Genomic DNA, 23,779 nt, shown 5'->3' with positions numbered 1-23,779 from the left:
CTTAACAGATTTTTCTTATTTATGTCTTTATGGCTGCATAGTACTCCATTATATTGATATGCTATCATTTATTAAAATAATTATTTTGGGTAGACATTTATTTTCAATAATTTATTATTACAAATAGTGCCACACATCCAGTAACTCTTGTGCATATTATGTTTTCCTTGGAAAATTCCTAGAAGTGGAATTGTTGGCTCAGAGAGTAAATGCTCACAAATTTTTATTAGGCGTTGACAAGATATTGCCAAGTTCTCAAGTTCTTCTAGGAGTTTTTCTTTTGTACCCTCCTATGAACAGCATCTGAGCGTGTATTTCCCCAAAGCCCTGCTGATAGTATGTTGTTAAGCTGAATTTTTGCCAGTCTGATATTCGAGAAATGGCATCTCATTGTGGTGTTCATTTACATTTCTTTTATACATAAAGTTATGGATCTTCTCATAAAACTTTGTATTTATTGCTCACATTCCTTTTGAGTTTCAATTGGTTGTTTTAGGTCTTTATATCAGGGAAATGTTTGTCAGGGTAATGGATACTTTATCTGTGATACATATTGTAAATATTTTCTCCAGGTTTTTCTTTAAATTCCTTTTCTAGTGTAATTGAATTTATCAATCTGTTTTTTTACTTGAAATTGGATTTTGAATTAGTGTTAGATTTTTACTATACCCAGGTTACAAAGGAATTTGCTTTTCTAAAGTACTTTCATAGTTTTCTTTTTAAAATTTCCTTTTGATGTTTATATGGATCTTACAAATGGCTAGCCAACACTATTTATTTATAAATCTATTTTTCCCCAAGTGATGTAAGTTGTCACCTTTATTATATGCTAAATTTCCATATGTGATGGGGTCTTTTTTCTAGATTGTATTTTTTACTCATCTGGTCTCTCTATGTATATGCCACTACCACACTATTTTAATTATTCATTTAGTTTTTTTGAGATTGAGACTATTTGGGGATGAATCAGAAAGTGAGATTAAAATCGACAGTATTAGGAAAGTTGATTTACACATGGTCAGAAGAGAATAAATGGCAAAAGTTTTCTTTTAATGAGCAAATGCCTCTGTGCTGTTTAGTGTTAATGTGACATAGTTGCATGTGTCTAGTTGCTGTTCTCATAAAAATGGAAATCAGGATGCTGCAGTATCATAACTGGTAATTCCATTTCTTTACAGTTAAGTTGTTCTGTCAAATTACATATAAAATCAAAGATATGATCTCATGAAGGTTACTAGGATAATATCTTGATTCCAGCTTGGCTTTATCTTTCCTATATCACTTTTTTTTTACACAATACTTTTATTTATTTTTATGTGATGCTGAGGATTGAGCCCAGTGCCTCACACGTGCCAGGCAAGTGCTCTACCATTGAGCTACAACCCCAGCCCTCCTGTCTCACTTAAAAAAAAGACTTTTTATTAACACTAACATTAGCTAATAAATAGTCACACTTAACTCATCCTGATATTTAACTTGTGTTTTATCAGTTTTTGTAATAACGTTTAGCCCAAGTTTTTGAATTTAGCTTATTTTAAAGTTTCTTCTTTATGTACCTCATGTAAAATCTTATATATTTGTATTTTGAAGTTTTAATATTTTCTTCCCAGATTCCCATATGTGGAGAACAAGTGACTACTAGGCTTTTTGTTTTCCAATTTGAACTGGGACCTTTTGTGTTTCTAAATAATATATGTTCCAATAGGAAAGGATGCTAAAGCACGCAACAGAGACAAGAAGAATGTAAAGAAACTTGCAGTGACAAAACCAAATAATATCAAGTCAATGCTCATTGCCAGTGCTGGAAAGAAAATCACAGATGTGAGTTTCATGGTTTCTGTATATTTTGTCTTTTCCTTTGTGAAATAAATTTAGAATATAATTATACAGATATTAGAAACTTAATACATATTTAAATAACATTTTCCCAGCTTCACTCACTAAGTTGACTTTAGTTTTCAAATGATTTAAGCACCTCAATGATTAGAATTTGGGACATAGAAAAGAAAGATTGCACAGGAAAACTGAATTGAAAGTGTGTTTAATTTCAGTGACTAGAAGGAATATCATGTAGTGAGAATTAAAATAGAGGATGGGAGCTATAAATTTAGAATTTACATATACACAGGTGGTAGTTAAAATCTGAATAGATTTAAGCACTTAGAGTGAATGAAATGAAGATGTAAGGGCTGATTGGTTAGGTTCTTCCTTTCATAGTCATGTGTGTGGTCTGGGTGAAAATTTAATGTGCAGGGCTTTCTCATTTTGCCTTCCTTTATAATCTCTAGAAAGCTGTAGATTTGTCTAAGGATGAACTGCTAGGTGACATTCTACAAGATCTGAACACTGAGGTAAGTGATTCTCTGGGAGTTATAAAATGTGCAGGGAACATAGGTTCTAGAAATAATTCAGAAGTTGTATGGAATAGACTTTTGCTAGAATTTAAAAAATGCAAGGACAGTAATACCAAAAGAAATATCCCACAAAAATAAAAAGAAAAAGAAAATCTTCCAGTTAGTTTCTTCTCACCATTTTAGGTGAGTAGTTTCTAGCTGTTACAGCTATGCGATTATGTAGATGGGGCTGGGTGTATGTTGGAAGTAGTAAGAATACACCCAGGAGTCAGTTCTGTGAATGCTCACTGCTTGTGTTCAGTTGCTATAGCATATGTTCCCTAAATAGATTGAAGCCTGTCAGTCTTTAATTCTGAGTGGGAGTGAAGAAAGAGTTAGTGTCCTATTCCTGATAGAACTCAAATAGGCTCACCTACACTGTGAATTTGAAATTTGGCCATTTCTCATAAATTCTAAGTGCTTATTTAGAAGTGTATTTCTTTCTAAATGGCCATAGATCAAAATAATATAGCATCAACACTATGCAGTCATATGTATCTTGATTGTTTTTAAATGTAATATTCTGGAAGGATAAGTGAAAGACTGCGTTAAATTTTAAAAAGAAAAGAATTGGTGAGGGGTGGATTCAGTATCTATTCAGGTTTTCTAGTGATTTCCGTAGTATTGTTTCTATAGTAACCACAGTGTATGAACATAGATCCTGCGGGGGGGGGGCAGGGAAGGAAAAATGCTTATTGGGTTTCAGTGAGCGAAGAAATGCACTTTATCTGTTACGTGGTAAACCAAGCATGGCAGTGAATATCTGTCTTACCCTTCCTTTTAGAAACCTCAAATAACTCTTCCACCTATAATAATACCTAAGAAGAAAAGATCTACTGGAGCTTCTCTGAATCCTTTTGCTGTGTACACCCCCAAGGTAAAGTGTATAGAGATACCCTGTCTTGATTTATGATATTGTTTTAAATTTATGTATTTTTTCTTTTCTATGTGAAGGAAATGCCTTTGAATTTATTTTTGATTTTTTTTTAAATTAGGACTGCCATTCAATATATAGTTTTGTGTATTTCAAAAATAGCATGTGCCTGCTTTTTTCATAGTAAATTTTGTATTAACTAATATGTGTTTATTATAGATATTACAACTGTGCTAAATGCAATAATTTTCCTCCTGGAAACAAGTATTTTTTTCTGTAAATCTAGGTAACAGTAAAATAATTGAAGCTGTTACATTAATAATACATAAAATCTTTTTATAAATGGGAACTGTCATTATCTTTGGTCAGGGTAGGACAGTTACATATTTTTAGCATGCAAGTCTAAGTGACTAAACATTTAAAAATGTTTACAGGTAATTCCTTCAGGAAAAACTGCTCCCCTGTCGCCAGGAAGGAGCTTTCATTAACTCCTGCTCCTCTTAAACGAGCTGAATTTGCTGGTAAGTCTGATGTCAGGCAGAAGTGCAAGGGTGTTGAGCAGTTGTTTTTACAGCAGTAGAAGAAGTGGAGGTATTGTGATGGCAAGCCTAAGTGTGAAAGATTTGGATTTGTAGCACTAAAAGTTAAAAACATCCAATTTGGAGACTAAAGAGAAATACAAATGTAGAAAAAGGGGTGTGCTGATGTTTCAGTGTTGGGTAAACCATTGTGCCCCAGGTACTAGCATATGACAGGAATATATGCTGATGTCTACAGGAGAGCTGGTGCAGCCAGAGTGTCTGGAAGATGAGTGTGAGTTAGGGGAAATGGAGTTTGAAGATGGTGACTTTGATGAGCCCATGGAAGCTGAGGAGGTGGATATGAAGCCTGTGGCTGCCAAGACTTGGGACCAAGAGAGTGAGCCAGCAGAGAGGATGAAACATAAGGCGGATCCTACGAAAGAGACCACGTCTTGCTTGTAAGAGCATTTTCTGGTATTTTTTTCCTGGCAGATAGCACTCTAATTAATCTGTTAGATTTTTTTTGAATTTTTTTAATATTTATTTTTTAGTTTTTGGTGGACATAACATCTTTGTATGTGGTGCTGAGGATCGAACCCAGGCCACACGCATGCCAGGCGAGCACGCTACTGCTTAAGCCACATCCCCAGCCCCTCTGTTAGATTTAAAAAAAAATTTTTTTCATTGTAGATGGACACAGTACCTTTATTTTATTTATTTATTTTTATGTGGTGCTGAGGATTGAACCCAGTGCCTCACATGTGCTAGGCAAGTGCTCTACCACTGAGCTACAGTCCCAGCCAAGATTTAAAAAAAAAGTTTTCATAGTTATAGATGGACAGCATGCCTTTATTTGTTTAGGTTTTTATGCAGTGTTAAGGATTGAACCCAGTGCCTCACACGTTAGGCAAGTGCTCTGCCACTGAGCAGTAGCACCAGCCCTACTCTGTTAGATTTTGAAAAGTTTTGGAAAATTTGATTTCTGCAGGGGAAGTTTTCTCCCAGATGACTCTTGTTGGGGCATTGATCAGGAAGATGATAGTTTCTCAGCACAAGAAATTCAAGTGGATTCCAGCCAACTCCCATTGGTAAAAGGGACAGATGACGAACAAGTGTTCCAGTTTTATTGGTTGAATGCTTATGAAGATCAGTACAACCAACCAGGTAATCAAAGATAAAGTAACCATATGTCTTGATGGAGTAGCAAGTTTTCCCTTGAATATTTAGTGATGAACATTGGCACAGGCTCTGCCCTCATGTAAGTGTGTTATAGGAGAGCAGTACTTGTTCATTGTAAAGTGCGTGAGCCACCCTGTGGTGTGAATAGTCCTTAAAATGCTTATTCCAAAAATCAGTTATTTGTGATTTTTGAATGTGCTTGTACTTTGCCATCGATGTATCTGAAGTTGCAGGATTATTCTGCAAATGGAATCAGTCATTAATTTGTCTATTTAGCAAATTGGACACATGTTATGTTTAAGGCACTGAGAGGGGGTCAACAAACTGCACAAATTCCCTATGCTATAATGTTGCTTATATTTTAATGGGGTGGGAGTGGGTGGGAGAAATTGGCTATAAATAAAAGAAACTGATGTAAAAGGGAGTTAGTTGTAGGATGCTCAGTGAAGGCCTGTCTTATGAGATGATCCCTGGGCTAAGATGTGAGGCACATACAGAGTCTAGGAAAGGACATTTCAGCTTAAGAATCCAGTAAGTGGGAAGGACTGACACGAAGAAGATGGCCTGTGTGATAGTAGCATAGTTATCAAGTGATAAGATTGGTATGCAGTGAAGTTGGAGATAAAGGTAAAAGGCCACATAATGATGGATGGTCCCATAATTGAGTTTGCATTTCAACAGGAATTCTCTTGTCTGTGAAGAGAATAACAGACATGTTATTCTGTGTGTGCATGCTTGTATATATAGCTGTAGAAGGGTGAGCTAGAGTGAGGTGGTAGAAAACTATAGAAGCCCTGGAGATCAGTCATTCCAGAGCAGAGGTACTAGTTACTTGGACCTTGGAGGCTGGGAAGGAGAGAAATGAAGGCATTTAACAAGTATTTTGATACAAACTTGTTGATGGATTGAATCTGAGCATTGATGGAAAGGAGAAATCAAGACTGATTCCCAGGTCATCCTAATGAACTAGTATTGTGAATTCTTGATTCACAAAATGCTGGGGATAAATTGAAGAAGAGGGCCACACAACAAATGAAACAAAAAGTTTATTCTCTTTTAGAATTCACAGGCCTGACCTTCTGATGAGGGGGGCCTTACTAACTCCCTCTTTGTAGAGGAAAAAAAATCATCTTACAGGAGCCAAGAATGCCCTTAAGATGACAGAGGAGGGTCATTCCATTTTTAACAACAGTAACTGTTAGAAAAGACCCTCCTCAAATTGAACAAATATGTTTCTGGTGGTGCTTCTGGGCCTGTTTCTCTTTAACCAAATTGAATATGTATTATTTCAGTTCTTCAGGATAACTTTTTTTTTAAATTTAAAAATCACCTCCAAATGAATGTTTTTTCATTAAACAGAAACAGTGGAGATTCTCTGTTTTTAATCTTTATCCTTTGCCTAAAAGATAGGAGGCAAAATAATTTTGACGTATCTCATTTGTTTCTCATCTCTGAATTTGAGTAGCTGCCTGTTAATTCTGGGATTTTTTTTTAAGTCCTGTTTTTTTAAATCTTCTTCCTGTTTTCTAAGACCTCTGAGAGAACTTCTCAACTTCATGGAACTGAGAGGTGTAATAGGTAGCATAATGACCCCTCTCCCTAAAGATGTCTATGTACTAACATTTGGAGCTTGTGATGTTTCCTTGCATGGTAAAAGGGACCTTATAGATTTGATTAATTATTAACCCATTGGTTAATGGTTCCATCAAAACCAGAAACCTGGAAGCCATCCTTGATTCCCTCCTTTTCCTCACTTGTTAGTTTACTCCTTCTAAAGTAGATAATCTATCTCCTCATAACTGGTGCCCTGAACACTTCTTGCCTACTGAATTCATTGTACCAGCCTCCTAATTGATCTCTAACCTGTTGTCTTCCACATTACTGCCAGAGTGATTGATCAGAAGAGTGACATTGACTATATCATTTCCTCATTTAAAAAAATCCTCAGTAGCTATTGCTTATAACATAGAGTCCAAGCTCCTTAGCAAGGTTTCTGATGCCTGCTGTCTGTGAATTTTTGCCCTAGAAATTGCTGCTGTGTGTCCCTTTACTCATAGTATTTGTCTGACTGGGATGCCCTTATCTGACACATTTTTCAAGATTCAGCTCAGTTGTCATTTCCTGAAAGTTTTCCTAAACCTCTAGATGGACCTTAGAGTCCTATGACCCCATCATACCCTTTCTCACTGTAGTTTTGTCATCTGATTTTGAAATGATCTGAATCAGTTTTTTTCTCTATCCCAAAGCCTTTAAGCTGCTAGAAATCTTTCATTTCCAGTATTCAGTATAATGCCAGGTCCATAGTAGGCATTCAGTAAATGGTCTCTGAAATAAACTACACAGTGATTGACAGTCTGGTGGATGCACATGGAGAGTTACAGAGCACCTGAGTTGAATTTGCTGCCATTATTTAGTTTGCTTCCTAAATTCTTGTAGCAGTGTGAAATAAGAATGAGTAAAACAAAAGTGGATGGTGACCCCCCTCCCAAGTAAGTGCCTATAAAGCATCATTGCCAGCATTGGTTGCCAAGGATCAGAACCTTAAACAACAGTTCTTGGTTGGGGTTTTAGCTCAGTGGAAAAGTGTTGGCCTATTATGTATGGGGCACCGAGTTTGATCTTCAGCACCACGTAAAAATAAGATATTGTGTCCATCCACAACTAAACTCTTTGTGAAAGAGAGTTTGTTATTTTTATCGTTTGTTTTTTGGTTTATACTCTTATTAGTAAATACCATTGTTTCACAGGGCAGGGATCTACTAAGGTACCATAATGTCCAATATAATGGCCATTTGTAGTTCTTTTAATTTATACTGTTTAAAAGGAAGTAAAATTTAAAATTCAGTTTCTCAACCAGTAGCCACCTTTTAAGTGCTTAATGGCCACATGTGAAAAGTAGCTACTATATTGGATGGGTCAGATACCAAACAAATATATATCATCACAGACATTTTTCTTAATTAGTGATGGTTTGTAGTAAGGGATATTGGAGGCTAAGATTAAAACATGGAGGCACAACTAAATTTTCAAAGTAATTAATTTCTGATATCAGGCCAGTGTCATGGATAGTTTTTTTTTTGTACTGGGGATTGAACTGGGGGGCACTTGACCACTGAGCCACATCCCCACCCCTGTTTGATATTTTATTACAGACAGGGTCTCACTGAGTGTCTTGCGCCCTGCTTTTTTGCTGAGGCTCGCTTTGAACTTGTAATCCTCTTGCCTTAGCCTCCCAAACCTCTGGAATTATAGGCATGCACCACCGCGCCCGGCCATGGATAGGCTTTTAAAATCAATAGTGGGGAAAATTTTTTTGGTGGTGGTAAGAATTGAACTAGGGCATGTACTCTACCACTGAGTTGTACCTCTAGCCCAGGGAAACATTTCACAATTATCTTTCTTGAGATGGGGGATCTCACTATGTTGCCCCTGTTGGCCTCAGACTTACGGGCTCAAGTGATGCTCCAGCTGGACTCAAGCAGTTTTCCTGTCTCAGCTGCCTGAGTAGCTGGGGCTATAGGCACATGTCATGATGGCCAGCTCAGTTAATATTTTTTTGTCATACAAGTGCTGAAAAAATCTTCAGAGATTATCTAGTCTAGTTATTCACTTAGCAGGAAACAAGCTCTGGGGAAAAAAAGTAGTTGACTCTTCAGTGGCAGAAGTCGGGCCTTCTCATTGTCAGTCCACTTTGCCATTCTGTGGTACTTTGCAGGTTGTGTTCTCTGAGGTGGCACATCTTTCTCTGTTTTTGATGCCAATGGGTTAAATAAAATAGCCTTTTTTAAAAGTCCTTTAATTTCAGAGGGTTGAACAGTTTCATCGTGATAGTAGGTAATGATCACTGAGCTTTGTGAAATCAATGCTGCTAATAAAAACGAAGTACCCCCAAAGACCCTGTTATTGTTTCTCACTTTCTTACAGATTCTAAGTCAGTCAGTTGTTGCTGAATGCACCATAATTATGAAAAGAATCTTACTCTTTGCATATGGGAAGATATCCTGTCTTCATTATGACTTTTTCAAGGTTGAATAATCCTGACTGCACCTGGTTTCAGCTAGTAACTTTGGGGGGAATGTAATCTTTGTTTACCATGATCTTTTTGTGGCAAACGAGGCATAAACAGTGTCAAATGTTTTGCATGAAGTGTGATATTAGTTTGACTGTAAAATGAGCTATTTGAATCTTTGAATCCAATATTAGGGTCTTTATTTTTCTTAGCATGGAATTTTGTTTTTCCATCTTTCACTGTCGTGAGGATGACTTCTAAATTTCTGTGCTACTGTGATTTTTTTCTTTAAATCGTCCCACAGTCCGCCCTTTTCTCTCCCTTATCTTTCCCACTTCCCCCACCCCAGCTGAAAATCACACAACTCTTGTAAGAATTTTAATCATCTGCAGAAATGAAAATCCTTAGATAGTCTTATTTCTACTAGAATAAGTGACAAAAGGAAATACTGATGATGAGCTGTCTTGTGAAACTGGGGTAATTGGCTTTGTGATGTACCACAATTTTCTTAGTGTCTCAGATAAGTGGCTATGTTGATTACTGCTGTCTAGTTCATGGAGCCTGGGATTTTTTTTTATAGTGACCATCTCTTGGGTTGACTATCAGATCTTAGGAATCCTTTCTTTCTTTCTTTTTAAAAATATTTTTTAGTTGTAATTGGACACAATACCTTTATTTTATTAATTTTTATGTGATGCTGAGGATTGAATCCAGGGCTTTGAACGTGCTAGGCAAGTGCTCTACTGTTAAGGTCTGTAAACAAGTCAAAATAACACGTGGTATTTTGCCAGAGAAATGTTAAGAGTTCGTAAACAAGTCTGGATGGTGCCTGGCAAAATGCCAGAGGGAGTGGTTTGAGAAATAACAAAAGCAAGCCATTAAGTGTGGAGATTCCTTATTCATTGACTGATGTATCTAGTTTATGCTAATTAGATAAGCTGTGCAAAATGTATAAATAGCTCTGTTATCCTACAATAAACGGCTCCTATTCCTGCTGTATCAACGTACACAAGTTATTCGTCACCCCCCCGGTTATTTTGCTGCAGCCGGACTGCGGCACTCTATTGCTGAGCCACAACTCCAGCCCAGCAGTCCTTTCTTAATGGCTAGTTTTCTGTTGAAGAGACGGGAGAACAATAACTTGATGTTTAGAAAGGCATGTTTTTACTTCGTTGTGTATATTTCTGAGGGTCACAAAAGAAGGATATCTACTGATTTTATTAGTAAACCATTTGTTAAATAGAAGCAGAAGAGAAAGGAACAGTATAAATACTACCTAGCTAGGTAACTTGTGATATAGAAAGGGTGAAATAGATTATAATAGAACCCTGTTATGAGATATATATGTTTATATAGAATAAGAGATGTGTTAGGCAGCTTTTTATCACTATGATCAAATACCTGACAAGAACAACTTAGAGGAGGAAAAGTTCATTTGGGGCTTATGGTTTCAGAGGTTCAGTCCATGAATGACTGACTGACTATTGCTCTGGGCCCAAGGTGTGGCAGAACATCATGGCAGAAGGGTACAGTGAGGAAAGCTGCTTAGCATATGGTAGGCAGGAAGCAGAGAGAGGAGTTGAGGTGCATGCTCAAAGGCATGCTCCTAGTGACCCAATTCCTCCAACCATGCTTCACCTCCCTATAGTTACCATTTAGTTAGTCCATTCAAGCTAGAATGGACTTTTAGGTTAAGGTTACAGCTCTTAAAATCAAATCATTTTACTTCTGAGTATTTTGGCATCAACAGGAGCTTTTGAGGGGTACCTCATTTCCAAACCATAAGATACAAGATGAATTGTTTTTCCCAAATACAACTTTACATACAGAAAAATACTGATGTATGTATCCCAATACATGAAGATTGTTTTTTAATCAGTAAGTGTAAATAAAAAATAAATTTAGAATGATATTCTCATATTTGCATGTTTTCATGAGAGGTTGTAATAGCAGACTTGTTGGACAATAGTTGTTTTGTTTTTCTTAATCTGGATAATACTGGTTATAGGGAAACTGTTTATACTAAATTAGAGAATTATTCTATCCCCTTTCTCCCAGGGGTTGTACCACTGTGTTAGTGTACTATGGCATAAGTACTGAGTTAAGAACTGGTTTTGGGGCTGGAGTTGTGGCTCAGCAGTAGAGTGCTTGCCTTACACGTGTGCAGCCCTGGGTTGAATCCTCAGCACATAAAAGTAAATAAATAAAATGAAGGTATTGTGTACAACTACAACTAAAAATAAATATTTTAAAAACAAAGAACTGGTTTTATATATGTTTGCTGTCAGAATGTTATCACAGAAGTATAAATGTGTGGACATGTTCAGTGAGCATTTACGTTGTTCCTATGATTTGATGTAATTGAAATGTTTTCTTTTCAATTTCAATTAAGTTTTCCCTTATTCTTTCAGGTGTGATATTTCTGTTTGGAAAAGTTTTTATTGAATCAGCCAAGACCCATGCGAGCTGTTGTGTCATGGTGAAAAACATTGAGTGAACGCTGTACTTCCTTCCCCGTGAAATGCTAAGCATTAGTGATTAGCTTTGAGATTTCAGTAATTATATATGGCACCCTTTCTCTATTCCAAGGTCAACCCTGTCCTTCAGTAGGGTAGCAGTTCTTCACAACCCCAATTCTTTCTTACTCCTTGCTTCATGACCACTGATTGTCAGCAATTCCAATAGAGGATGGGAAAATTAGAGAAATGAAGTTGAACTCAGTTTTTCAACTTGTTAGAGTAAAAGTGTCTGAGTTTTAATACAGAATGTTATATTTCCCTTACTCCTCATTTCCATAATAATTGGGCTTGGGACTCTAAGGCTCTAAAACGTGACATGGCATTTGGCCCAGTTTTCCTGCTCTTGTTGTATAGGCAGCTGTAATATTTCCCCTGTGGCCATTTAACAAGATCAGTTCCATTTGCTTCTTCTTTATTAGGACTTTTAATATCCCTCCCAGTATCAGCCCCTCCCCATTTCTGTTGAATTGTGGAGCATCTTGGTTAGGATTTATAATACTTATTTTCCCATTGTTTCTTAGCATTGATCATCTTTGCCTTGCTTTATGATGCTTTGGGAGGAATTGGCCATTGGGTTTAGTATTTTTTAGGGATTGTTTTGCCTTTGAACTCATTGTTGAGACTGTGCTATTAAGTGTTTAAATGGGTGAGGATGAAAACTGTTTTAAACTTGGGTTTCTAGTGGTTAAGAAGATCTTATGTACAGATACTTTTTCTTCCTTTTCTCCTTCCCACGGAAGAGCAGAAAATTGATCTAAATACAGGGAAGGAAACAGAAATTCCAGTTACAATGAAGGATGTTTACGATGAATTTGATGAAAGAATAGCAGCAAAATATAAAATTATGAAGTTCAAGTCCAAGGTTTGTATTTGGTTGTAAATTTTTGTCCAGCTTTCTTAATTTGTTGTTTGTTAATGTCTTGATTTTGTAAATAGGTATTGCATATCTACTTCATACAAAGTGCCTTCTGCATATCTCTAATTCATAGACTGGCAATCTCATAGGCATGAATATAAAAACTGTTAGATTTTTAAAAATATTTTGCTTTCTTTTTAAACTGCTTGTAAAATAATGGTCATGAATTTGAATATATAGATAACTCAAAGCAAATTACTTTAAATGCTTACATTTCATGTTTTTATTCTGAAATGGCAAATTAAACATTTTGATTTTATAATTAGTTATTGCCAATGCATTTTTGATTAGAAGGTTAAGTAAGTTTTTGTTTTAAAAATCAGGGACTATGATGTTATTTCTGATAGAATGAAAGTCTTATATTCGTGATATGTATGACAAATTGTCCAAACTGGTGTTGGTGGCACATGCCTCTGATTCCAGTGACTTGGGAGGCTGAAGCAGAAGGATTACAAGTTTGAGACCAACCATAGTAACTTAGTGAGACCCTGTCTCAAAAAATAATAGCTGGGGATATAGCTCAGTGGAGAATGCTCCTAAAAAAAGAAACTATATTTTGATTTTAGTGAGATATTGATGCCTTTGGCCATAATTGTGGGGTCTGTAGCCCACTAAAAATATGGGAAGTTAGTAGTGATGGAAAGAAAGGGAGGATTGAGTTGCAAAAGATACAGCTAACACTCTTAACTACTTAACTTTTGGATTGTGACTGAGTCACTTCTTTAAATTTCCACAAGTAATAATGCACAAGGCCTTGGGTTTGATTCCTAGCACTGCAAACAAAAACTAAAAGCATAAAATTCCAGAGACAATGTGTTGTAATGGTGAAGCATATGAATGTTAGAGTCAGGTTGCTTGTGATTTAAATCTTAGCCCTGCTGCTTACTAGTATCTGACTGTGAACAAGTGCCAAGTGACTTCCCTGTGCCTGTTTCTTTATTTGACAAATGAGGCCCTATTGCAAGCACTGTCAAAAGGGTTAAATCTCTTGATTCATATTGAATGATTAGAATAGTACTTGACACATAGCCAATGCTTACTACATATGAACTATAATTATAATGTTGATTATTCTAGCAAGATGGAGTTGCTTAATGTTAATTAGTAACAAATAATTTTTATTTTTTTGAGACAATGTTTTGCTATGTTTTATAAGTGAGGCATGTATAGCTCTGGACTTAAACTCATGATTCTCCTACCCAGACTTCTGAGAGTAGCTGGGATTATAGGCATGTGCCACAACCTGTCTCTTGACAAATGATTTATTGCATTAACATTGTAAAAAAAATCTCTTCTTGCTCCTATTTGAATGCAAATATTTTGATTTCTGTAGTGTCTAAGAGAAGTCTTTTTAACATTGTCACTATGAGTCTTAGTCCTAGTTGAAAGGTGAAAGGATACCTTTTTGGCTTTAATTACTCTTGTGTCCCATAAGGATGCTAGATTCCTGATTATTTAATATAGGAAAATGTATTATTTATGTAATGCTGGCTAATTTGAGTTTTGAAAACTTTTTTCTCTTAATGATTTTTTAAAACATCTACTTATCCAGACAGTGGAAAAGAATTATGCTTTTGAGATACCTGATGTTCCCGAAAAATCTCAGTACTTGGAAGTTAGATATTCGGTAAGTTAAACAAAGAAAATTACCTGGTTTTGGTGAATGGCATTTTTTTTTCTACTTTTGAACTTTCAACTAGCTTTCAATTAGGAGTACTGACAGAACTCCTCAAGCCCACAGTTCATTGAGGTGGACTTATAGTAATGAATAACTGGAATGGATAAAATTAATTTTAAGTACATAGTCTACAGGTTATACTGTCTTTCTCTGCTTTCAAGTATGCATCTTTAAACAAATAACTTGAAACAGCACAATTGTTTGTCAAGTGGAATGAATGCCACATGATGGAGTTGGACATCATTAGTCTGTTAAGTGTCTCTTGTAAGCAGTGGAAAGGTGAGAGAGGAGTGTCAGTAGCATCATTATAGTGCTGCTGTTGCTCTTGCTCCTGTGACAGGCAAGGTCGTTGCTGTAGGGTGTTAATTAACTAGACCTTAACCTCTTTTTACCTTTGTTCTAGTGTTTTGATCCCACAATGTTGGAAAAGGGAAACTTTTAAAAAATGTTTTTGGCAGTGGTGATGAAAAGTACCATGGAAGCTTTTTCATTGAGTCCCACTCTGTTGCTTTCATTCTTCTAATGGAGTGGTACTTACTTGGCTATTCTTTATCAGTGAGGCATGTACAGCTTTGGACACAAATTCTCTCTTGGGGGAGCTTCTTGGCCTATTTTCTTCTAATGGGTGTCATCAAGATGCATTATTTTGTCATTGTGAATTGTTTTTGTTTCCTACTGTGAATTGTTTTGGATTTCATTTGTAGCAAATTACATTTCACATGTATCAAAGGGGTTTCTTCTGCTGCTTCATAGAGAGGCTTTTGTTTATTTCAAATATAGACTTGGAAAATGTGAAGTAATAGTTTTAAACAAAAAAGATTTTTTTCCTTTTAGGCAGAAGTACCACAGCTTCCTCAGGGTTTGAAAAGAGAAACTTTTTCTCATGTATTTGGAACCAACACATCCAGCTTGGAACTGTTCTTGATGAACAGAAAGATCAAAGTACCTTGTTGGCTTGAAGTAAAAAATCCACGTAAGGAAAAATTTAGTCATAATGCTAAGTAGGTTGCTGATAAATGTGCTTTTTTTTTTCCCCTAAAGGGAAGTTAAGGAATTGGTTTATATATTTTAGTGTGTTTATTTCCTTTTGTGTTTTTTCATCAAGATTTTCCTTGAATGATTGTAGTTATATTTGGAATCACTTTATCTCTGTAATGCTTGGCAGTTTAGTCTAGAAGGAGGCCTTAGCACAGGCAGCTGTTCAGGGTGCGTCCCATTATGCTGTTGTTTACATGTACTTCCCACCTGGCAGATAATGCCCAGCTGTTCTCCATAGTAAACTGCTGACCTTTGGAGGGGAGAAGAATCACATCCTAATGTGGATAGTACTTGTTTTGTCTATTACTTGATATTTTCTAGCACTTGTATCTGAGATACTCTTTTATCTTCATGAATCTCTTAAAAATGTTTTATGATTCCTCCATGGTAGTGCTTTGGGTTTTTTAAACCTATCTTGGGTCCTAGATTCTTTAGATCATTTTACAAAAAGCTTTGTTTGGATTTAAAAAAAAATTTGTAACTGTAGATGGACAGCATACCTTTATTTTATTTGCTTATTTTTTGTATGTGGTGCTAAGGATCAAATGCTGTGCCTCACACATGCTAGGCAAGTGCTTTGCCACTGAGCCATAGCCTCAGCCCCTGTTTGGACATTCTTTTCTCAAGAAAATGAACATAGGTACACACACATCCAGTAATGTGGCTTATTTTTAGTTAGATATTATGTCATTTTTAATAGAAGATAGGACTGAAGAATATCTCAGTTAATCACAGTTGTCATAATTATGGTACTTTTTCTTTTTAAGTTAACAAAAGCGATTGATGTGTTATATCTATTTTTTTCAGAGTTCTTGAACCAGCCAATCAGTTGGTGTAAATTTGAGGCCATGGCTTTGAAACCTGGCCTGGTGAATGTAATTAAGGATATTGGTCCTCCTCCACTTGTGGTGATGTCTTTCAGCATGAAAACATTGCAAAATGCAAAGAACCATCAACATGAGGTAAAAAAAGGACATATTTTGTATTTGTTCCTTAGGTGTAATACTTGGCCTGAACTTGTATAGCTTTACTGTAACAAAGTTGTTCTTGGAGGGGAAAGAATACTAATTTAGTACAAAACTTCATTTTGGAGAAGGAATTGAATTTGTTTCTTTGTCTGGTGTTGTGGATTTTTTCAAGGAGTTAAATTGCTGAAAATATTTTTTTTTAATGTACACAGAGAATAATACAATGAACTCTCTATATCAATCACATATTCAGCAGTTAGCAAATTTTGTGACACCTGTTTTTCTCCCTTCTCTTTTTTCTCTTGAAGTATTTTAAAGTCAGTTTCAAAAAGCATGTCATTTTAACCCTGTGTGCCTTTGTATACATCTCTTAAAATATGCACATTTTCTTATATACCATCATTAGCAAGCTCAATAACAGTAACAGTGATTCCTCGATTTAATCTGAAATCCCCAGCACATACTTAAATGACTTTGTTTCTCACAATGTCTTTTAACAGATGGTTTGAATCAGGATTTACACAAGATTCACAGATGGTGTTTAATTTTTGTGCCACTTTCATCTCTTTTTAAATGTTATAACTCCCACCCATTCCCCCCACTTTCTTTTCAATGACACTGAATGATTACAAGAATCACTGATAGTTGTCTCATATAATGTCCCATTTTCTGTCTGTATTTGTTTGCTCTGTTGTGGTATCATTGAACTTCTTCCTCTCTACCAGTGGTTGGCAAACAGTGGTCTGTGAGCCAAATTCAGCCCACTACCTGTTTTTGTAAATAAAGTTTCCTTGAAACACAGCATATCTTCAACTGTTTTTGCTCTACAACAGCAGAGTCAGTTAGTCATGACAGAGACCATGAGGCCTACAAAGCCTAAAATACTTATTTTTTGGTCCTTTATAGAAACAGAGTGCCTACTCTTCCTCCATCCTTCATACATCCATATGCTATAAGTTATCTCTAAAGGATGAATTAGATTCAAGTTCAACTTTCTTAGCCAAAATACTTTATAGGTAGTAGAGTGTACTTCATATTGGAAGACACATAATGTCAGGTTAAGCTGCTATTAGTGAGGCTAAGATTGGTCAGTGGGCTCAAATGGTGATAACCACTGTATATTTCTCCATCAGCTTTTCATCTAACCTTGCCACTACATGTGTTTTGGGCTGTTGTGGAGTGCTGTTGTGGTCTATTGCATTGTGAGATGTTGAGCAGTGTCCGTGGCCTCTACCTGCTAGATGTGTGTACCCCCTCTCCCTGCTAGGTGTAACAGTCTAAAAATGCCTCCAGCAATTGCCAAATATTCCTTAGAGGAAAATGTGAGGGTACAGTTATCCCCAGTTGAGAACTACTGTTCTAATGCCTCCATGAATTAGTCATTTCACCTCAATTAGTTATTTCATTAAGAGTTTTAAAATGGTGGTTTTTACACACACACACACACACACACACACACACATGTGTATTCCCTATCTGTTGAATTCATTATTATTTTATTTTTGACATTATTATTTTGAAATGGGGTCTCACCATGTTGCCCAGGCTGGCCTTGAACTTCTGGGCTCAAGTGAGCCCTCTGCCTCAGTCTCTCAAGTAGCTGGAACCATAGGCGAGCACCAGTGTGGTCAGCTTGTTACATTTGATCCTTATGGTTTTCTTACTCTGATCAATGGGAGTTTATGTTTGCTTCATTTTGACATAAATGGGGGTATTTTTAAAAGAGGATTTTGGACAATATTTGCATTCTTTTAGTATGTGATTTCATCTTTATTTTTGGTAGTGCTGGAGACTGAATGAATGCAAGCGCTTGTGCATGCTGAGAGCATGCTCTACCACTGAGCTACAACCCAAACCCTGATCTTTAAATAATCATTTCTGTAGATGATTGGAGTTAATAGTTAAGTGTTTGGGAAAGGTTCAATTAGTCCTTAGTTAAAATTAAAAAAGAGTGTCCGTTCTCTTGTGCCCAGAGTTAGGTTTTCACAGACTGTTTCCTAATAAAGTAAATAGGGCTCTGTGGAGAAATGGCTTAATGAAGGCTTGGAATGTTTAAGATAAATCTGGAACATCGTGTTATATCAGAAAGTAAGGATGATATTAAAATCTCCTGAAGATATGTCAGAAGGACCTAGGAAACAACTTGCAGAGTATCCTACTGACCAAAGGTGGGACAATGTGAGCACGATAAGAATAATTGCAATAGATGGAAACACTCAAATTTATGAGTTCATGATGATACTAACAACAATAACACTGCCACATTGCTCATTTATGAAGGATACTCGGGAACTAACTCATTCTTAAAACTGATAAATGAGGGAATCAAATCAAGCATTATCCTGACTTTTCTGGAAAACATACTGTACCTCAGGCAACCAAATAATTGATGAAGTGAAGTTTCTGTTCTTAGAAGGTTTTCAGCTAATAAATAATGAAGGAAAAATGGAATAATACCACTTTCTAATCCCCAGTGAAATAATGGCTCTAGGCAATAATTGACAGTGGCTGCTAATTTCACTGAAATATAGAAAAACAGACATTATGTGTCTGTGCTTTCTGATAGAAGTAATCAGTAGCACCTCTAAAGTATTTTTGCCAAATAGTTGAACCTGGTTTTGATAAAGTCATTTGATCTAACTGTGAATTTATAGGCAGTACAGAAATAGAATGTGTTAAATGAAAGTGACCCTATTAGGATATAAGCAACAGAATCCATACCACGGAGCATTCTATAGGATAAACAACTCAGTTTCTTCAACAAATGTAAATTGCAGGGAGATGATAAGTGGGGTAGGGTTGTACCTGTAGTTTTACATATCAGTAAGAATGCAGAATATATATTGGGTGTCTGATAAGTGATTTCCTCCTTCCTTTCTTTGCAGGTTATTGCTATAGCAGCTTTGGTTCATCACAATTTTGCATTAGATAAAGAACCCCCACAACCTTCCTTTCAGTCACACTTCTGTGGTATGTATTTTTTAAAGATACTTTGTTAAAGACTTGATTTGAGTTTTTTCTTAGACTTTCAAAAATTATTTTCAAGAATAAATAGTGCATACTGTTAAGGTTGTTTTTAGCTATGGAAACTAAGTTTTATTGTCCAGAGTTTTCTGTGCAATGAGGCAGGTGCCAAGGAATAAATTAATGTTCGCCTATTTGGGAGAGGTTATAGTAATATCAAATTGAAATTGAGTTGTACTACAATTCAATGTGTGAAACATCCACAGAATTCTGTGTGTTTAATGAGTCAGTCTCCAAGGAGGATACTCACATAGTCCATGTTGAAAGCCAGTTAAATAAATTTTGTTTTAGCAAATTTATTTTGTTTTAGCAACACATTAGTTTTGCTAAACATAAAACAAAATTTATGATTACTGTGAAGTTTATCACTTAAGTAGGGGGAATACATGGAACAAAACACTGGTAATAGCCTGGTGAAAATGTGGAAGAAAGTAGTCATTAGCTCATTTCAACAAGCCTTTATTCACCTCCTCTGTATGTTACTGTGAGAACAGCTATTTTTACGGTGTAGAGGAGAAACTCTTTTCCAAGTTTGAGAAGTTTGAACTGAGTTACTTCATTGTAAACTGGTTGAGGCTTTGGTGGTGGTGGGATTTCCTTTGGGAGAGAATGTTATAATCATTCATTTTGACTTTGATAGCAAAATTTGATCAAAGTTTTAACAATTGTAGGGATAGAGTTCTGTGCTTGGTGATTCATTTGAATCCCAACATGATCAATGAAAATACTTGAACCTTTTAACATTTTAGGGATGGGGGAATATTTATATCTAATTTCCAAATTTCTATTTGGAAACATGCATTGATGTCTACCTGAAATTAAAATAAAATGGGTTTTGGAATTTTTCCCCCTTCTTATAGTTGTGTCTAAACCGAAGGAGTGTATTTTTCCATGTGCTTTCCTTGAAGTCATTAAGGAAAAGGTAAATAGCTAATTATTCCTTTTAAATATGAAGTATTTATTTGTTTGGAAAGAAAATAGGAGGATAGTATGCTCCATGAATTTTTTTCTGGGCCCTTAATAAAATGGCAGGGGAATAATAAAATGTAGTGAGCTTTTCACAAAGCTAAATGTATTCAATATAAATAATTTTTTTGGAGTGTACATTGTTTCTTTTTTTTTCTTTCATCTCCTTTTTTAAAATTTGTTCTAATTAGTTATACATGACAGAATGCATTTTTTAAAGAATTTTTTTTAGTTGTCAATGGACCTTTATTTATTGATACGTGGTGCTGAGAATCAAACCCAGTGCCTCATACATGCTAGGCAAGTGTTCTGCCACTGAGCCACAACCTCAGCCTGACAGAATGCATTTTGACACATCATACATAAATGGAGTATAACTTCTCATTCTTCTGGTTGTACATGATATAGAATCACACTAGTTGTGTAATCATATATACACATAGGGTAATAATGTTTGATTAAAAGTTCACTTGTTAATGTCTTCACGTGACAAAATCAAATGCTGCAACCTTGTCAGGTTTCATGTATATTATTTTAATTGACTTGAGAAGTCCAACAGTTTGGGGGTAGGTTTAGGTTAGGCTATCATTTGTGACATGTCCTGAATTACCTATCCAAGTACAGTGACCTAGGAATTCTTGTAGAGTCAAACTGTCATTTTTGTGACGTAGTTGTGGAATACATATAGTTTTCAATTTCTATTTTAAGAGATTTTTAATAAGAGCAGATTGAATACTTGATTTATATTCAGCAATCCAAGTGGAAGGCTTTTGTGTAAAGATAGATTTTATTTATATTTAAAATACTCATAATTTTTATATTTGTTTTTAATTTAGTTTCTTATTTATCTGTTCTTATACCATCATTTGAGAATAGTTTATACAATCCTTGGAATTTCTTTTCCTGATAAATACATCAACAGTGAAGTCTACCAGGGATTATATAGGAAATTAAGTAATGTTTTTGAAAGGTACTCTGATTTATATGCTTTCAAATGTGTCCAATGTACTAACATGTCTCTATGGAAGGACATTTCTGCTCTTGCTGTTGTTAGCACTTAAAATTTTGCTTTATTCTCATGCATATTACTAGAATGAGCTCCTCAGAGACTTTGTGCAATTATTATTGCAAAACCTAGAATCTAAATTTTCATTTCTGCATTTAGTTTTGAAATGGGGAGTTTCTTTTAACCCTAAGAAATCTTAATCCTGGTTAAACAAGAAGCCAAGGTATAATACTTTAAAGAGTTGGTGACTGGTATGTTTTTATTAACAGAATGTGAAGGTTGAGGTTGCTACAACAGAAAGAACACTGCTAGTTTTTTTCCTTGCAAAAGTTCACAAAATTGATCCTGATATCATTGTGGTAAGTAGCTTTTTGATCATGTTGCGGGGAAACTCTTCATTTCTTAGTTCTTTTCAGTGTGACTTTATTGGTTATTTTTATTGTTTATTTACTTTTGAGCTCCAAAGAATCTTTTCAGAGTGAAATGAATTGCTATACTAATTACAAATAGAAAGGGGAAAAACTCTAGCCTACTATAAGATAGGCTGTGTGTGTGTGTGTGTGTGTGTGTGTGTGTGTGTGTGTGTGTGTGTGTGTGTGGTGTGTGTGTGTTGCTCGGGATTGAATCCAGGGCTTTGTACATGCAAGGCAAGCACTTTACCAACTGAGCTATATCCCCAGCCCCCTAGGCTTTTTTTTCTAATATTAAAGCAACCCTTGAATTATTATTGAAGTTTAAAATACTCTAGTTATTTACAGTTGAGGAGACCAGCATATCAGTTAGTAAATATACATAAGCTATTAGTATCTTTAAAATTTTTGCTTAATGACCCAGATGCATAGTGTCAACAGGAGTTAATTAATTCCCTTGATTTGGTGCAAATCAGAAAACTAAGTATTTTAGTTTTATGAGCCTAGTGGATCTCTATGACATTCCTTTGAGAGCTCATACTAGCATTTTTTTTTCTCTTGACAACTTCCCATGTTCCGACTAGATAGTGAGAGCTAATAATTCATTGTTTTGCCCCAGTTCGTAGAAGTTATAAAGCAAGATATTTACTTTTGTGTGTTTTTGGCCTTCCTTTATATGCTTCTTGATAGGAATTTTTCCTTTTGTCTTTTTTTCTGGGTCAATTGATCAGTCAAACTCTATTGTTTTATTTTTTGACAGAAAGTATAATAAACGCCTATATTTTAAATATGATATTAGTAATATGGTTATAATATATATTAGTGGTAGATGGACACAATACCTTTATTTTGTTTATTTATATGTGGTGCTGAGGATCAAACCCAGTTCCTCACATGCCAGGCAAGTGCTCTACCAATGAACCACACCCCCGCCCCTATATATATATATATATTTTTAGTGTTAGAAAAATTAATAAAAAACTGTTCTTATATTACAGCTTCTTTTTAATATATCTTTTAAAAATGTGTTCTTTTTAGATATACATGAGTAGGGTATTTTTGTTTGTTTGTATTTTAAGATAGGGTCTTGCTAAGTTGCTTAGGGCCTCACAAAGTTGTTGAGGCTGGCTTTGAACTCACAATACTCCTGCCTCAGCCTTTTGAGCTGCTGGGATTACAGGCATATGCCACTGCATCTGGCAGTAGAGTGTATTTTGACATATTATACATACATGTAGTATAACTTAGTCTAATTGGTATCCCATTCTTGTGGTTGTACGTGATGTGGAGTTTCACTGGTGATGTATTCATATATGAACATAAGAAAGTTATGTCCTATTTATTCTACAATCTATTCCCAATCTTCTCCCTTCCCTTCATCCCCTTTGTCTAATACACTTAATTTCTATTCTTTCCTCCCCTTGTTGTGTGTTAGTATCCACATATCAGAAAGAACATTCAACATGTTTTTTTTTGGGATTGGCTTATTTCACTTAGTATGATAGTCTCTAGATCCATCTATTTACTGCCAAAAGTCATAAAGTAATGGTTATATTGAAGCCTTGCAAAAATGTTTGCCATATCCTTCAGGTTCATTTTTATTCTCAGATATCTTGTCTTGTAGTGGCAAAGCTACTGTCCTGAAAGCCTGCGGATTGTTAAAAATGTCTCTGCACCCACATCCCTTTGTTATTTCAGGACCCATATTTAAAGTGTGAAAAAATCTGTCCATAGTCCTCTGATGTTCTGGCTTAGCACTGGGCCCTCACCTAGTCTCTACTAACAGTAATTTGGTCCCCAGAGTGATGTTTTGGAGCACTATGATACCTGGCCTGACTTAGGATGTTAGAGCCAGGTCTGAGTGAGAAATTCGAATGTAAGATAGAGTCCTGACATGAGTTTGGGTCCCTGATCCCAGGCATGATAATTTGAAAATGATACATTCTTATAATCCTTTGGGACTTTAATTTAATAGACAAAACTGCCATAAATATATAATGGGGTATATTGTTTTTATGTGATGGTAAAGTACACATAACATAAAATTAACCATTTTGACTGCTTTTAAGTGTACAATTCAGGGATATTAGCTACATACATAATGTGCAGCCATTAACACCATCCATCTCTGTAATTCTTCATCTTCTGAAACTGAAATGGTACTAATTACCTCCTCGTTCCCCTAGCCCCTGGCAACCATCATTCTGCCTTCTGTCTCAATGATTTTGTATACTCCAAGTGGTAGTATATGTTTTTAATTAAAATTAGTATCAAGTAA

At 35.6% G+C, this 23,779-nt stretch overlaps 1 protein-coding gene across 1 annotated transcript in view; it reads left to right on the top strand.

Moving 5' to 3' along the window:
• Window positions 1–23,779, top strand: part of LOC120883923 (DNA polymerase alpha catalytic subunit-like) — a 61,124-nt gene that overhangs the window by 15,862 nt on the left and 21,483 nt on the right. The window contains 14 exon segments of the mRNA XM_078037399.1: window positions 1,706–1,821; window positions 2,289–2,351; window positions 3,178–3,270; window positions 3,702–3,717; window positions 3,720–3,788; window positions 4,045–4,246; window positions 4,777–4,952; window positions 12,236–12,357; window positions 13,964–14,038; window positions 14,924–15,062; window positions 15,935–16,089; window positions 18,981–19,065; window positions 19,980–20,041; window positions 21,361–21,450. Coding sequence (XP_077893525.1) covers window positions 1,706–1,821; window positions 2,289–2,351; window positions 3,178–3,270; window positions 3,702–3,717; window positions 3,720–3,788; window positions 4,045–4,246; window positions 4,777–4,952; window positions 12,236–12,357; window positions 13,964–14,038; window positions 14,924–15,062; window positions 15,935–16,089; window positions 18,981–19,065; window positions 19,980–20,041; window positions 21,361–21,450 — 1,463 coding nt within the window.

This window comes from Ictidomys tridecemlineatus, unplaced genomic scaffold (genome assembly GCF_052094955.1).
Source record: "Ictidomys tridecemlineatus isolate mIctTri1 unplaced genomic scaffold, mIctTri1.hap1 Scaffold_78, whole genome shotgun sequence".
Lineage (NCBI taxonomy): Eukaryota > Metazoa > Chordata > Mammalia > Rodentia > Sciuridae > Ictidomys > Ictidomys tridecemlineatus.
Note: the sequence above shows the minus strand (reverse complement) of the source record. Positions and strands in the feature narration are given on the sequence as shown.